The sequence below is a fragment of the Lepidothrix coronata genome, unplaced genomic scaffold (genome assembly GCF_001604755.1).
Source record: "Lepidothrix coronata isolate B3197 unplaced genomic scaffold, Lepidothrix_coronata-1.0 Scaffold99, whole genome shotgun sequence".
In the NCBI taxonomy this organism is placed as follows: Eukaryota; Metazoa; Chordata; class Aves; order Passeriformes; family Pipridae; genus Lepidothrix; species Lepidothrix coronata.
This window is the reverse complement of record NW_016690279.1, coordinates 4,068,242-4,084,282: the sequence shown is the minus strand read 5'-3', so window position 1 is coordinate 4,084,282 and position 16,041 is coordinate 4,068,242. Positions and strand designations below refer to the sequence as shown.

Below are 16,041 nucleotides of genomic sequence, written 5' to 3'. Positions count from 1 at the left end.
TCCCCGTGTGGGCCTCTACCCCACCCCTGGGGCACCCACACTGCCAACAGAAACAAGGGGCCCTGCAGGCAGCACGGGGAGGGAGGAGGAGCGGGCAGTCCTCAGCAATGGCACCTGGCAGCACCAGCAGCAGCAGCAGCAGCAGGTTCTCCCCGTAACTGGGTGCAGCGCAGTCCTGACCACGGCACAGCCCAGGATGGGAGCGGGCGAGTGGGCAGAAGGCCAGGCCACCCACTGTGAGCCAGGACCGAGCCAGGAGCGAGCCAGGGAGGAGGCAGAGCTGGGGGAGCAGCAGGTCCATGAGCAGGAGTCAGGATGGGAGTGGGGAAGGGGAGCACCGGGACAGCACATGGCTCTGATCTGCACGCCCGGGTGGTGCAGGCTGTGAGGAACGGGGGTCCCCATCCCCCAGTCCGGGGTGGGCAATGGGATGCACCACACTGCTCCCAGCACAGGCACCCCGTCCTGGGCACCGCGTGAGGACAGGGCTGTGTGTTCCCAGCCGGGGCGGGCGATGGGCCCGGCCACGCTGCGTGGGAACCAGACGGCCCCTGGGCACGGCTGCGGCGTTCGCTTCCTCCCGCGCCCCCGGGGACCGCGCAAAGGAGGGGGCTGAGGTCAGCCGCGCTTGCCGCCGGCCGCTCCAGAGACGCCAGCATGATGTAGGCGCTCAAATATTGTTTTCCACTGGGTAGGGAAAAAAATAAAAGGGAGAAAAGAGAGGCCCAGGGTTGAGTGGCCGTCCTCGATGACGAAGGGCGGCCCCCCCCCTGCCCTGCCCGGGGCTGGGACACAGCCACGACCCAGCAGCAGCCGTCTGGGGGCTGATAACAGGGCTGACGCGGCCGCGGTGCTCCCGGTCCCCGAGTGACGGCAGTGTTGTGCCTCCGTGCCAGCGTGGCCCCTGCGGAGACCCCCAAGACTGGCCAAGCTGGGGTCCCGCTGGCCTTGGGGGGCCGGGGGAACTCTGCCACAAATCTGCTCCCCACAGCAGCATGGAGAGCTCCTGTCAGCCCTACGTCCTGAAGTTGGCTGTGCTGTGGGGTCCGGGCATTGCTGCTCCTGGGGAGCTCCCTGTCCCAGCCTGGAAGGAGTGCACAAGTACAGCCCCGCACTTTGCCAGCATCACTCTGGCCTTGCTCCAGTGCTGCAGAGGTGCTGACTTGGATGTTCCAGCAGCGTGTGGGAAGGGGCTGGTGGCCAGGTCCCATCCTGGGGCTGTATGAGGACCCCTGCCCATGCTTGTGTCCCACAGCCTGACTCACGGGGGCAGGTCCCTGTGCCCAGCCCGGTGTCAACAGCGGTGACTCAGCTGGTGCCTCCTCACTGGCAGCCGCCCGGGGTGATTCAGGTCAGAGGAATCCACTTTCCTGGTCGTTCCCACCAGAGCTGCAGCCCCTGGCACAGCCCATCTCTGGGGGTGTCCTGGCCTCGAGGTCTGGGGGGACTAGTTGGGGTCCCAGCCAGGCACTGGCTGAGCCACAAACAGAGAGAGAGAGGGGAGGAAGCCCTGACCTCCCACAGCAGAGCCCCCACACTGTGCCGCAACCCCCGGAGTCTCCCTGGCATCTCTCTGGGGTCACACTGGTGCATGAGCAGGGCCTCACAGTGAGGCTGGTGCCACTTGTGCCATGTGTGGCACCCAGGGTGAAGCCAGCCACCTGGAAGGGTCCCAGGCACAGGGACGTGACAACGAGGCTCCATTGGGGAATAACTTCTGTTGCAGCAGATTCCCCTGACCCCCAGGTAGAAGGTTCCTTCTACCATCCCTGCTACCAGGGGATGGGGCTTCAGAGGCTCCTGGCCCCAGATTGTGTCAGGATCTTTTCCCCAGTGTCTCCCAGAGACACACGACCTGGATGTAGGTGCCCTGACCAGGCCATGCCCTGTGTCCCCATGGCCTCACTGTCCAGCCAGTGGAGGGGCCAGCGGGGATGGGGGGTGTGCTGGGTGGCCTTGGGGATGTGTGCCCCCCAGCCAGCACCTGGGCTGAGGCAGAGGGTCCCCAGCTTGCCCCTGCCCACTGCCCACCTCGAGCGGGGCACAGAGACCACAGAGGCAGCATTGGGGAATGTGCTTTATTGGGTGCTGGCGTGTACCAGGGTGGGGAGTCCCTCACTCGAAGAAGAACATGCCGGGTGTCCGGTAGAGGCAGGGGGGCAGCCCCAGGGGGTAGCCATTACCCCCCTGCAGTGGGATCGCAGCCCCCGTCCCCCACGGCTCCTTCTGCTCGCCCGCCCGTGGCCCCACGGCCCCAAAGGGGGGCTGGCGGGGGGTGGTGGGGGCCGGGGGGGCTGCAGCCAGGAGATGCTCCAGCGCTGTGCCGCACGGCCGCTCCTTCATGCAGAAGCTCAGCGCCTGCACCCGGCACTGGTAGCTGCTGCCCAGCACCTCGGGCCCCGGCCGGCCGAAGGAGCCAAACACGGGCAGGGAGGGCTGCACGTAGCCCTCTCCCTCCAGGAAGCAGGATGGAGGAGGCTTGCCTGTGCCCAGGAGGGTGCCAGGGAATGCAGGTGGCACCTGCCCGAATGGCTGGCCTGTCCCCAGCCCGGGGGCAGCTGGCTCCTCGCCCTCCAGCTGCCCCGGGGGGGTGCCTGGTGTGGCCGGTGAGTCCTGTGGGGGGTCCCTGTGCTGGGTGGGCAGCAGGGCAGGCAGCAGGGCAGGGTGCTGGGCCGGGTGCTCGCCGGGCAGCGGGTACTGACCTGGACGAGGCAGTTGCAGTACTGCGGGGAGCCCCCCGAAGACAGTCTCCTTGGGTGGGCGGCTCTCGGGGGGTGCAAAGAATGGCCCTTTGGGCTGTGGAGTGTCCGGCAGGTACAGGCAGGGCTGCGTGGTCTTGGGTGGTTGACGCCGGGCACAGGGCTCAGCGCACCCCGACACCCCGGCACCCTCGGACAGCGTGGCAGGGCTTGGCAGGCGCCCCGTGGCTGCTGGTGACTTGTAGCCTCCCTCTGCCTTCCCCTCCTCAGGCAGCAGGGCAGCAGGCAGCCCCCGTGCCCGTTGCCTGGGGGTCTTCCCACGCCCCTCATCCCCCTCAGTACCTGGGGCATCCCGGAGGCCCCTCTTCCTGGTGAAGCGCCGGCGGCGCCGCAAGAAGCTGCCGTTCTCAAACATGTTGTAGCAGTCCGGGTCCAGGGTCCAGTAGTTGCCCTTGCCCGGCTTCTTGTCGTCGCGGGGCACCTTGACGAAGCACTCGTTGAGGGACAGGTTGTGGCGGATGCTGTTCTGCCAGCCCTGCTTGTTCTCGCGGTAGAAGGTGAAGCGGCCCATGATGTAGCGGTAGATGCCACTGAGGGTGATGCGCTGCTCGGGCGCGCTCTGGATGGCCATGGTGATGAGGGCAATGTAGCTGTAGGGTGGCTTGGTGGCCTCGGTGCTGGGGAAGGGGCCACCGGCTGGCTCAGGGGCTGATGGGCTGCGCAGCACCGCGTCGCTGACGGGGAGGTCCGGCTGCATCCTCCCGGCCAGCCGCTGCCGTTCCAGCCCTGCCGCTGATCCCGCTGATCCCGCTCTGCCGCACGGCCCCAGCACGGCCCGTTAAAACCCGCCGGCCGGCGAGGGGGCGGCGGGCCCCTCCTCTGAGGGGCCGCCCAGGGCGGAGCGGGGCTCCGCCGTCCAGCACTGGTCCCTGTGGACAGACGGACGGATGCGCCGCCAAGACCTGCGGCCGGCAGCCAGTGGCCCCGGGGCTGGCACAGCCGCAGCCTCCCCAGGGTAGAGGCGGGCACAGCCCCCGGCTCCCCCAGCCCCTTTTCCCACGGAAGGTTCCCACGACCTGTTTCTCATCCTGCCCTGCTCACAGTGCACCGCCGGGCTCCAGCTGGGCTCAGTGGGGGGATGCTGGCAGAGCTGAGGGTTCTGCCTGCCCTCAGATGCCCATCTGCCCCCTGCCCACCCCATTGCCTCAGCCCCTGCTCTCCTGTGTTGTGCCAGGTCCCTGCACCATTCCCAACCCTCAGGGTGCAGAATGGCCCTCAGGAGCCCACTCACTCCACTCACCAGGGGAAACTGAGGCACAGGCAGGGAGTGCCTTTGGGACAGGCTCCCATGTTGCCAGTTCAGCAGGGCAGCTAACGGGCACCTCGCTGCTGCCTTCAGCCCTGCCAAGGCGCTTACATGAGGGGCAGGATGGGTCTGGAGCCACCACATGAACAGGGCTGTTCCCTTGTGGCTTTGCCCACACTATGCAGACTTGGCTTCCCCAGCCACCTGTGCTCCCCTCATACTGGCACCAGTCCCCCACACTAGAGCCAGCCCCTGACACTGGTACCAAAACACAACCTTTATTTCTAAGTTTCACAAATGTCAAGTCCCAGCGGTGCAAGGATGGAGCCAGCTCTGCCCTGACTGGCTGAACAGGCACACAGCAAATCCCACCTGGGGACCTCCTGGGCAATAAATACAGCACTCACGAGGGCAGCAGTGCCCGCCCACCCTGGCCAGAACCCATCTGCATCTGGTTCCTCACGCTGAGCACCCCGTGCACTCTGCCTCGGGACACGCAGCTGGAGTAAGGCTGTGGGGCTCAGAGCCTCCTGCTCTGAGACCTTATGGTGACTGAGCTCTCCTCTCCTGCCCAGCTCAGGGCTGGCAGAGCTGTTTGAGGACATGAATAACGTGGCTGGAGGTGCCAGGGGCACAGGGCTGGGGGGAGTTGCGGAGCAGCGTTGGCCTCAAGCGCTGGGCGTGATGGAAGAGCTCCCGTGCGAACACCGGCTCCACCTGCAGAGGCACAGAGGGATGGAATAGGCACACGTCTGTATCCCCCACTGCAACAGTCCCGGTGCCTGGCTCAGGGTCACCAGCCCCGGTGTGTACTCACGTGGGCCATGATGAGCTTCTGGAAGGGGTGCCCGGCTCTGGTGGGGTATTCCTCCCCGAAGCACAGGTGGATCTGGTACTGCGGCATGAGCTGCCCATTGCTCAGGTACTCCCGCAGCTCTGCAAGACACCAACCCTGTCAGGGGTCAGTGGGTCCCCACGGCCTCGAGCAGCCATGCCAGGCCAGGACCTGCCCTGTTTCCCAAGGGGACTGGGATCTCCTGGGGTGGCGGGTGGGACTTACGCTGCAGGTACTGCTGCGTGTCCAGCAGCTTGTAGGTCTTCTCCCTCTCCAGCTTGTTGGGCCAGTTCCTGTGTGGGGCCAGTGGCCCGTTCCAGTACACCCTGCCCTGGCACTGGCGCTTCATGAAGACCCCCTCGGGCGCTACCCACAGCAGCACCCCGCGCTCCAGGTGGGGCAGGAGCCGCTCCAGCACGTTGGCCATGGCGGCCGCGTGGCCGTGGCCGCTGAGTGCCTGCGGCGGGGGGAACTCGATCTGCTCCATGCAGGAGGGGCCGTAGAGGCGCTCGCTGTCGGCCGGCACGGCACGGCTGGTGATGCGACAGCCCTCGGCCGTGCGGGTGGTCACCTCCTTCACCAGCACGTCGCAGTAGTAGAGGCGGATGTGGAGCCAGCAATCTGGGGCGAGGAGAGAGTCAGCCCATGGGCAGCCCGGGCTGGTGGGGTCACCCAAGGCATTGCCCACCAGTGTGGCTCCTACCTGAGTTGTTGACATCTTCCACAGGGAGGTAGGACTGGGGTCTAGGGAGGAACTGGCCATGGGTTGGGTTCCAGCTGTAGAAGACTCCCCTCACGAGGTACCCTAGACCAGGGCAGAGATGAGGCAGTAAAGGGCCATGGGCAGTTGTCCTCGAGGACTCCCAGGTGCTCTCCTGGCCTGGTGGGCAGCAGGGTCCTTTGCACCGTGTTTGCTCATTACTGGGCTTCATAAGAGCCCCGGAGTACGTGATTAAGTGGCTTTGCTGGGGCCAGGAGGGAGTCCCTGGCCCCTGTCTTCATCCCCACAGGTGTTGCCTGCACAGAGCAGGAGAGCAGGATCTCTCCTGCTGGGAATTGTGTGCTCCCTGCCCCCAGCCCCATCCTGTCAACGGGGACCCTCCTCACCTCTCTCAGTTGGACGGGCAGAGAGCAGGGGCTGTGGAGGTCCGTGGTCTGTCTCCAGTGTGTCTTTCTGGCTTTCCTCCTTCTTTGGACTCCCTGTAGTGCTGCCCTGGGGGTAGGAGTGGCTTCAGTGAGGGCTGAGCTGGCAGCAGGGGTCTCTGAACTGGCTCCTGCCTCTGCCATGGACCCCATGCACCAGCAGATCCCCTGCCAGAGTCTGGCAGCTGCATGGCACAAGGGACTCTCAGCAACGCCCCATGGGACAGACACGGGCAGTGTGCAGCCAGGAGAGCAGCTGACAGACGAGGGGAGTTTTGGGGGTCCCACCTTCTCCCCTGCCCGGATGGCACTGGGTGAGCTCACCTGCTGGTCCTCACTGCCTGGGGACTGGGTGTCACTGTCCTCTGCAGAGAGCAAGGAAAAACCGATGAGCCCCTGGCAAACAGCAGGAACAGCCCCAAGGAAGACAGGTGGCTGCCCAGGACACCCAGAGAGGAAGAGGAGTAGGAAGGAAGGGTGATGTCTGCAGGACACGGGGCTCGTACAGTCATGGTGCAGGCAGCAACCCCACATCTGGCACAAGAAGAGGGACAACAGGGACGTACCTGCATCACAGGCTCTGTCAGTCACGATCTGGTACACCTTGTAAGGCTCAGAGATATCCAGCTGGCTCCGCTCAGGCACCTCCTGGAAGTCGGTGCTCTTGTTGAGGGCACAGCGGAGACGAGTCTTCCAGGTGGAGGGATCAGCCTTGTCCGTCCCTTCCTGGTACTTCCCTTTGTAGATGGCCCAAGCCTGGGGGACAGAGGGTGCCCTGTGCTGCGGGGGCTGCCCACACCCTGGCCCCCCGCTCCGCTGCCCCAGGGGGCCCTCCGCGGTACGAATGCACCAGGGCTGGGGGGGACCGTGGGGAACCGGGGCTATGTGTCCTGGGGGGCTGTGGGGAGCTGGGTGCTGGGGGGTCCCAGGGGAGCACACGGAGCTGAGCAGCAGGGAGCCCCAGGCAATGATGAGCTCCGGGGGTGCTCACGGAGCCCCCGGGGGCGAGTCCCGGGGGCGCTCCCAGGGCCGGGTGGCGATCGCGGGGAGCCGGGGGTACCTTGAAGAGCGCGGCGTCCTGCTGCTGCCGGTAATCCTGCTTGGCCGCGTGCTTCCAGGGGATGCGGAAGAGCGTCCGGTGCCGGTTCTCCCAGCGCAGCCCCGGGTACCGGCCGCTGTCGATCTGCGCGATCAGCCACTCCTTCAGCCGCATGGGCGCCCCCGGCTCCGCCATCGCGGCCCGGCGGCGAAACCGAAAGCGGCTCCGGCTTTCACTTTCCTTTTCCCGGCCCACGCTGCCGGCTCTGGCTGCTCCACGACAGAGGGGACGGTTCTTAAATTTTTTCTTTGCGTCAGGTTTCCCGCAGCGGTGTCTGACATCCGAGTTCAGGAACAAGTGGTGCAGTAATTGAGCAGTACAGCTGTGGGACTCCGGGAGGGACCCCCAACAAAGGCATCTCGGGGGTTTCATGCCCTCACAGTCAGTGCACCCATGTACACCAATGGAGATTTTAGGCTCTTTCTGTTGCTCATTGGCTCCTGCAGAGTCCTGGGTGATCGACCTCCAGCCCGGCCTGTGCTGCAGGTGGAGGGAAGGGGTGGGTGCCCATTCCCTGCTGTTGCCTAAGGCTCAGCCTTTTCCTGTCACCCAGAACACAATGTGCAGCTCGTGCTGGTAGTTTACATACCTAGATATTCGCACTAGGTGTATTTCTCAACACAGGCACCCTGCACCCACAGAGGAGGGGACAGGCACACTGCATCCATGAGAGAGGGGATAGGGCACTAGAAAGCACGTGGAACTCCCCTGTACCCCCCTGTACCCCTCCCGTGTGCCTTCCCTTAGACTTTTAGGACTCTCACTTGCTCCCCAAAGAGGGCAAGGGACCCTGCTCCCCCATCCTCCTGCTTTGAGGATCCAAACACCTCCCAGCCCCAGGGACTGTGTCCTCCCTGGGATCAGCAGGTCATCCCGCGAGTGTGGGGAGCTGTGGGAACAGCACGGGGTTTCCAGGGTGGTGTGAGCAGTCACATGTTCCCATCTCTCAGATCTCTCCTCTGTTCTTATCTGTCTCTGCTAACGTCTGTCTTGCGGGGCTCTGCGCCCTGAGTGGAACAGGAACAGGGTGGGAAGGGCGGATGAGCTGCACCAAGGGCTGCCGGGGCCGGGGAGGAAGCCTGACTCATCCTGCACCAGCTCCCTGCTGGCCCCCAGCAGGGCACGGGCTGGGTCACTGGACCACCCTGTGGTGACACTAGTCTTGGCTCCTCCATCACTGCTGCAGAGCCCCATGTCACTGTGCAGCAAAACCCAGCTCCTCTGCCCTGCTGCAGCCCCCCAGGCCACCTTTTGCAGCCCCTCAGGTCCTTTTTCCAGCTCTGAGTCAGAGAAATTCACCTCTCGCAGGGAGGAGAAAGGAGGCTCCTGAGAGCTGCTGGGGCTGCAAAGTCTCCAAATGAATAATCAGCAGCAGAGCGCCCCGGCTCGGGCTTTCCAAAAGGACGTGGGGATGGGACATGGCCACGTGGCACAGAGGGCACATGGGGCCACGGCGGGTGTATGACCCAGCCACACAGGCAGGGGTTTTCTCTCCTTACTGAGCCTGTCCGGGGCCCCTCTGATGCAGAGCAAAGCCCAGGCAGCCCCTGCACCTCTCTGCTGGGCGTGCCGGGGGGCCACATTCCGGGAAAAGGGCCTGGGACTGACGGCCAGAGAACCCACACGTCCCCTTTCTGCCTTGGGAAGTGGAGCAATGGCAAGGGGTCATTGCACAGCCTCTCAGTGGCTTGCACAGATTACATTCAAGGCCGGGAGATAATCACAGCCGCCGGCTCTTTTGCCAGCCCCGGCCCCCTGGGATAAGCTTTATCGGCCGGGGATTTCATGTGCTGTGACAGCCGCGTGGTGACGCGGGACCCGGGGGATCTAATTACCCGGGCATCAGCGAGGAGGATCAGGAGCCGGATTCCACACCGGATTCCCCACTGTGCTGCTCCCTGCTCGGGGAAGGTGAAGCTGCTTAACCCTTAAACTTTTCACGCAGAAATGAGCTTCAAAAAGGAGTCAAACATTAACTCATGGCTAACCCTGCCCTCGCCCGGGGTTTTCCAAGTTGTGCAAACCAGATCTGCCAAAATAAATACATTTTGCTGTGCTGCTGAGCTGGGCTGGAGGGGCCACAGCCCTGTGTTTACAGTGGGAACAGGGGAATCCCTGCGTGTAAACACCTTGGCATAGCGTGTCCCAGCATGGGAGGGTGCAGCTGTGCATGAGGCACACATCCATCCCAGGTGTGTGGTCCTGGGGTGCAGGGGGGGCCAAAGGGTGCCAGAGAGCCCTGGCCTGGAAGCAAGGGAATTGGAATAGCAGCCTGGCAGGAGCTGGGAGGAGAGGGGGACCCCACACCAGGACCTTCCTCCTCAGCATCCCTATTCCAACCCAGCCACCACAGGGGAGTCAGACCGCAGAGAAGGGGCGTTTATTACTCGGGGACATAGAAAGTCTTTAAGCAAAATGGCTTAAGGCTCTAGTGAGGTCTGGCCAGGTTAAACACTTGGTTCCCACCTGTTGCAGATTGTGCCCTGGAATGGGCAGGAATGGGGTGCAATGGATTCCTAAAGCTACAGTGCTTGCTCAGGGCTTGTGCTTGGCCAGGTTTGAGCTGGACCCTCACCTAGGAGCCAGTGTGGTGGCATTACCTGCTGACACACCGGTGTGTCCCTGCTCTGCAGCCACCTGAGCGCTGGGAGCTTGTGCTGCTGGTGGGAAAACTGCTCTGAGGGGAGCGCCAGCTCTCCTGCACCCTGTGCACCCTGAGGCCTGTGCAGTGGGTACCCAAGTGCTAAAGCTGCTGCTGGCAACACCTGGGTGCTGGCCTGTGGTAGGAGAGACCCCCTCTGTGTTCTGGCCCGAGCCTGCAGTGACTTGGGGGCAGAGACCCACGTCCCCAGCATGCCAGATGCAAAGAGGATGAGCCCAGCATGTGCTGCAAAGTCCAGCAGTGCCCATGAACCCCACCCACACAGAGTGTGGCATGCTCCCAGCCCAGAAGAGAAGAAGGAGATGGGCTTGGTGCAGGTCCCTGCCCAGCGCTCCTCATCCCACTGTGTTGTGTCCTTCATCTCTCCCAGGCTGTTGGGTGATTCTCGCTGCTCTCCCTTGGCTGGGGTCACTTCAGACAAGCTGGGATGCAGGAGAACGTCCTCTTCACCCGCAGCAGGAAGGGACTTGTGCTTCTGATGTCTCTGGCTCTTGGGACCAGTCCTTGCTGAGCTCCCTCTGTCCTGGATGTTCCTTCTCTCCCTGCTGGCAGCAAGGCCTTTATTTCTTCCTCATCATTGAAAGGGGACGTCCCATACCTCTGCTTCAGGTGCCTGCGGACCTGGGGAAGGAGCAAGAAGCAAAATAAGGTGCCAGTTTCCAAGGGCAGGTCCAAGCCTGCCAGAAAAGGGAGTGGGGAAGAAACGGAGTCCCCTCAGGACCTGTCCTTGCTCTGAGGCCCATGGCAGGCTCAGCAGAGCACAGGTGGCAGAAGTTGGTCCCACCTTGCGGGCTGCGCTGCCACCAAACTCAGACAGCTGCTGCCTGAAGCCAGGGTTGGGGTTGGCGACGGGCCGGATGGTTCTGATGGCATCCAGCACCTCCTGGCAGCTCAGCTCCGTGACGACCATGACGTACGCAACGACCACGGTGGTACTGCGGGAGATGCCAGCGAGGCTGGCGAGGGAAAGTGCAGAAGGGCTTGGGTTGGTGGCGCACCCTGAACCCACACTCCCCTCTTCCTCCACCCCTGTGCCTCAGTTATTGCAGTTCCTCTTTTCCAAGGACTTGCTCTCCCGGAGGTCTGAGCCCTTCCAAGGTCCTGGCCATCAGTGCCTATAAATACCCACTCCTCCCCAGGGAATGGGAGCAGCGGCCGCTGCCTGGCTGCCTGCCCCAAACCTCGCTCATCCCACATGCTCAGCTGCAGCAAGAAACTGCCCTGGCTCCAGGACTGCCTGCATCCCGCTGGATTTGAGTCACAAGCTGCAGCCGAGGGTGGATCCTGGGTGGATCTGTGGGCACGGAGCCCTCTGGCACAGGCTGGCTTTGATCAGGGGTCTGCAGCCCAAGTGAGGGGCTGGATCTCTGCTGAGCTGAGGAAACACAGCAGCAGGCATGGGGGAAGAAGCATTACCAGTGGACGAGGCAGTTCCCTCCATGCAGGCGACACTGGTGGATAAAACTGATGCATTCCTTGAAGTGCCTCTTGCTAGCAGGAAAAATAAAACAGACAGAATAAGAACTTCAGGGGTGGAACAGGATTTTTGGCCAGAGGCAGAGCAGCCCTGTGTGTTTGAGTTGCTTTAGGGGCTCTGCCAGCCACTGCTGAGACCTGAGCAGCTCAGTGCTGTTGATTCCCAAGGGAAGGTGGGTCTACCAGCTCATGCCGTGCTGGGAACGCAGCAGGGGACACTGTGCTGGGGACGGGGCTGCCCTGTGACTCATGTGACTTGTGCTGGGGCAGTGGGATGTTGGCTGTTCACACCTTCAGCCACTCCAGCAGCCTTGGCTGGCTCCTTACCCTTTACCTGCTCTTCCCCCTCCAGGCAACTCCCAGGAGGGTGCTTGCTGCTCCTGTCCATGGGTGCTGCAGAGGGGCTGCCCATTTCCTCACCACAGGGCTTAGAGCCATTCACAGTGGTCACTGAACTGGGATGCTGTCGGGGTCCAGGGGTGGTCCCCAGCACTGCAGCATCACACCTTTAGCCTGTGGGTTGCTGTGCTTGAGGAGCTGGAGGCAGCACCTCAAGGGCTTGGGGTGCTGTGAGCCCTCACCCCTGGTTGCCCTGCAGACCCCAGCCCTTGAACATTCCTTGGCCTCCTCAGAGTACTCACATGTTGGCCTCAGGGGTGTCAGGCAGGGGGATGCGGAGGTAGGTAATATCCTGGAAGATACAACAGGAAGAGGAAAAGCTCAGGCACTGTAGTCAGGGTGTCATATATGCTCACAGCTGGGCTGGCAGCACCTTTGCTCCTCACCCAGAGCTGCCTGTGGAGTTTCACTCCCCCCACACAGCATCCCCCTACGTGGGGATGAGGCCATACTCTCCCCTGGGTGAGGGGGAGGGCAGGGGGACACCGGCAACTCGTGGGAGGGGATGGGAAACAAGATGAGGCTGGAAAGCTGGAAATTGTTTCCTGTCAGTGTTCAAGGCCGGGTTATAGTCACAAGCCAGTTTCCCATGCCGAGGGGGCTGTCCAGCTCCTCTGGGAGCAGTGACCAGGGAGAGGTGTACGTGCCATGTGATGCTCAGAGGGGGAAGGAAGATGCAGCATGGAAGGAGCTGCAGGGGTCTACACGGTGGTATTGGGTGCAGGATCCTACCTTCAGCAGGGGCTGGGGGGATTCATGGATCGAAACGATGTGGGTGATCTTGTTCCGGCTTAGCTGCTCCAGGTCTTTGGCATCTAAAGGATAAAATTAGATACCAACACGTATTCATTTCTTACCCTTCTCTTCCCACAGTGCACCCACCATGCTCCTGCAGCCAGCCAGCACTCAGAGCCTTTCCCCAGCAGATCAACTGCATCCCACCCCCACGTGCAGCAGCGCAGACGTGGGCAAACACGGAAATCTGGAATGCAAACCCCGTGATCCCAAACCACAGGCCTCTCCCTGTAAAGGCACTTGCCCTCGCTGCTCATGCTGGGGGAAGCATTCACACCTGCAGAGAAACACTGTGGCAGTGTCCCTCCTGCCTGTACTTGTCCCCAGTTTGGGAGGAGAATTGTGCCCTGCCTGCACCTCCCTGGGCAGACACACCCGGCACTGGGACTTGCTGCAGCCTGAGGGATCTGCTTTGTCTTGTGAATTATGGAAGTGGAGCTGCAGCAATTCATATCAACTCTTGGTTTTCTGTAGAAAACACATGAGCAGTCACTTGCAGTGCTCTGGTGTGTCCTCTCTGCAGCCATAAGAACAGGAATGGGGGGTCCTCAGCTGTCTGGGGGGAATATGCCCTGCCTCTCAGTAACCCTTCAGCACCCTCGCCATGATCCTGGTCTCTGGTGCAGCACAACAGTTATTGTGCTGGGAGGGGAGCATGCTTGTCTTCCTGGGCAACTTGCAAGTGTCTCCCTTTCATGCCATGACCAGCGGACGCTGCAAGAGTGGCCAAAGAGGAGGAGGAACATTTGCCCATCTCATTCCTTCGGGTTTCTGAACTTTCACGTGGTGTAAAACCTTGGCTCAGGAATCCAGACCGTGATGTGCTAACGGCATGATGTGAATTTTAATAGGAGTGAGTCTCGAGGGAGACACTCTGTGGGGGAGCTGTGCTGTGCATGTGGGGAGGGATGTGGGGACCCTTATGGGGTCTCACACAGCACCCACCACCTTCCCATCTTCCTCAGCAGGCAGCGACAGCAAGTAGTGACACTGGAATCAAGGCTTACAGGGGCTGGAAAAGCTTCCAGTTAGAGAAAACATCTCTGTGAGCTTAATGTTGCGGGCCTGGAATCTTGTTGTCACCCTGGATTGCTTGGCAGAGCGATGCTCAGGTGGCATCAGGCCAAGACCCCACAGCAGAGCTGCTCACAGGAGCCCCCATGATGAACTTGGGAGCTGGGTACCTTTGTCCCTCTGCTCCCAGCAAGCCACAGCCCACCCCAAGGTGCTCCATGGGGTGCAGGGAGTACAGGGCTGCCATTCCAGTGACATTTCCTTAGCAATTTCACACCAGTGGTTTTAAACTTTCCCAGAGCTTACTGCAGGAATCAAGCTGCCAAAGGACCCATGAGGGAGGTGGGAGTACCAATAAATGCTGTTTTTTCATGGCAGATGCCAAGCCTTGGTCATGAATTGTTCCCTGGTAATGAAAACCCCTTAAAATAGTGACTTGGTGTGAGAAGGGGCGATTCTGCCTCTGGGAGAAATTCCCTCCTGAGGGTGGGCAGCTCCCTCTTGCCTCCTATAGCTGTGAAACTGGGGAGCATCACCCTGAGGTGCCCCAGTCCTGCTTCCTCGCACTGGTGTGGCACCACCAGCTCCTCTGCTCCTGGCACAGGATCCATTTCCCCCCACTTTGGCCCCTTCACCCTGTGTGTCCGAAGAGCTCAAGGCAGCCTTTAAATCAGGAAACCATACAAAGGCAGAGGGGCTCTGCCTTGCATTCCCCACAATGCTTCCAATCCACTGCTGCCACCCCAAACCAGGCAGCAGAGCAGAGCGGGTGGTGGGTGCAGGCAGGGCAGCAGGAACAGGCAGAGCAGTGGGAGCAGGCAGGGTGTCAGGCAGAGTTTGCAGGCAGGGAGACAGCAACTCAAGCAAGCCCCACTCCCCAGCTGGAGGACATCTCTGCAGCATCTGGGTTCCGCTTACCAACAAAGTTCCCAAGGTAGAGGCCAGGAAGGATCTGTGGAACACAAGGGGAAGTGGCAGCGTGAGCAGTGACCTTGTGCTGAGGTACCCAGTGTGCTACCCCCTCTGGGAAGCAGCAACCTTGGCTGGAGGAGCCAAAGTTCTGGTGTTTGAGGTGACCATCACCAGCCCCAGGGCAGGAATGGTGCTGGTGCATTCCCAGGGCTGATTCTGCCCTGGCATCCAGGACACAGGGCTGGATGTAACCCTGGCACCTGCAACCATCTGATGCTGCACCCTCATGGGTGCTGGCAGTCAGACATAGAGTTTTTTATTGCTCCTCTTGTTTATCATCAATAAATCCACCGTTGGGGTTTATTACCTGAGCTCAGCAAGTTGCATACACCTCTGTACAGCCTTGGACTATACCCATGACCTGTGTAAATCCTGCTGCCTGAGAGTTAGGAAAGCAACAGGCACAGAGAAGCTTGGGGGGATTTGGCTGTCCCCCTCCCAGCCCCAAGCTCTGTTCCCCACACTCTGCACTGCAGGGAGCCCATTTCTCACAGCCCAGGCACAGATTGCTCTGGACACCGTGCCTTCAGCTCATTTTCCCCTGGGAAATTCCACTTCTCATAATGAAAGGATAATTACTTGACAAGGCCTCTATTAACAGCATTGCAGATGCAGAAGCAGGACACCTTGCAACCCTTCTGACACAGAGCTGTTTTATATTCTCCCTCACTCACAGCCTGGGCAGTGAAGGGCTGTTCAATCCTGTATCCAGCTGGTTCTCCCCCAGCTTCTCCCTGCAGCAACGTTTGGTGCCCAGGGCAGGTGGAGGTGATTTCCATCAGCACAGCTGGGCTCACACTTGTCTCATTGCTCACATTTGGAAATGCTTCTCTCGGCTGAACAGCTTAAAGAGGTTTGGGGTTTTTTATGATTCCTAAGATTTTAGATCCATTTTCTACCGATGGGGTGCCTTTAACTCACAGCTGCGGCACTGAGAGGAGCGGGTGGGAGAGAGCCAGTTAGCAAGGGCAGCTCCCAAGGGCAGGGCACTGAACCATGAATAAACAGCACGTGTCTGTCCCCAGCACCCTGCTGACCCACTCCTCGCAGGAGAAAACGGGGCAGCACATAAATAAAATAGTGCCCATCCCCTCTGCCCAGTGACGCCAAGCCCCACGCACAGCCCAGCCCTACTAAGCAGGGGGTGTGGGACCACCAGGCTCGGGGTCTCACAGGGCTCCCGGTGTGTACTTGGAGCTGTTCCTTGGGGTTAAGGCTGTTGGGAAAGGTTCCACCCTCCCTCGAAGGGGCTCGCTGTGACCCCTGCCCTCCACACCCCCTAAACAGCGGTCGGGACGGGCCCTGGTGCAGTGTCCCGGTCTGTTTCTTCTCCGGTTTTACCCGCTCTGTTGGCAGGTAAACAAGCTGCCTGAGAGCCGAGCTCTGTGCCGGATCCCGTGCCGGGAGGTGAAACGCCGCTTGGCAGGGCAGGGGCAGCAGCCAGGTGAGGGTCTCCCACCGCCGGCCCCGGCCGGACTGCGGAGCAGCCGCCCCCGCGCCCCCCATTACCTGGCTCATGCCGTTCCCCATGGCCGACCGCGGGCGCCGGGGGAGGGCACGGGGCGCGAGTGTCCTTGTCCCCAGTGCTGCCGTCCTCCCCGTCCCCGGGCGCGGCTGCCGTCCCCGCTCCCTGGTCGGGTT

General features: G+C 61.7%; 2 protein-coding genes across 2 annotated transcripts; both read right to left on the bottom strand.

Annotated features, from left to right (window-relative positions):
- Positions 1-2,115: 2,115 nt before the first annotated feature.
- FOXS1 (forkhead box S1) lies at positions 2,116-3,491 on the bottom strand. The gene has a single exon (XM_017822650.1). It carries the CDS (start codon positions 3,454-3,456, stop codon positions 2,116-2,118), a length of 1,341 nt encoding a protein of 446 aa, XP_017678139.1. The 5' UTR covers positions 3,457-3,491.
- A 736-nt stretch (positions 3,492-4,227) lies between these two features.
- On the bottom strand, positions 4,228-16,041 carry DUSP15 (dual specificity phosphatase 15). Its single transcript, XM_017822575.1, has 16 exons — positions 15,910-16,041; positions 14,347-14,380; positions 12,352-12,434; positions 11,862-11,911; positions 11,161-11,235; positions 10,529-10,700; positions 10,157-10,365; positions 7,910-7,971; positions 7,044-7,606; positions 6,550-6,739; positions 6,308-6,348; positions 5,948-6,053; positions 5,544-5,720; positions 5,066-5,461; positions 4,823-4,941; positions 4,228-4,722 (listed from the first exon to the last, which is right to left on the bottom strand). Exons 1-16 carry the CDS (start codon positions 15,928-15,930, stop codon positions 4,582-4,584), a joined length of 2,439 nt encoding a protein of 812 aa, XP_017678064.1. The 5' UTR covers positions 15,931-16,041; the 3' UTR covers positions 4,228-4,581.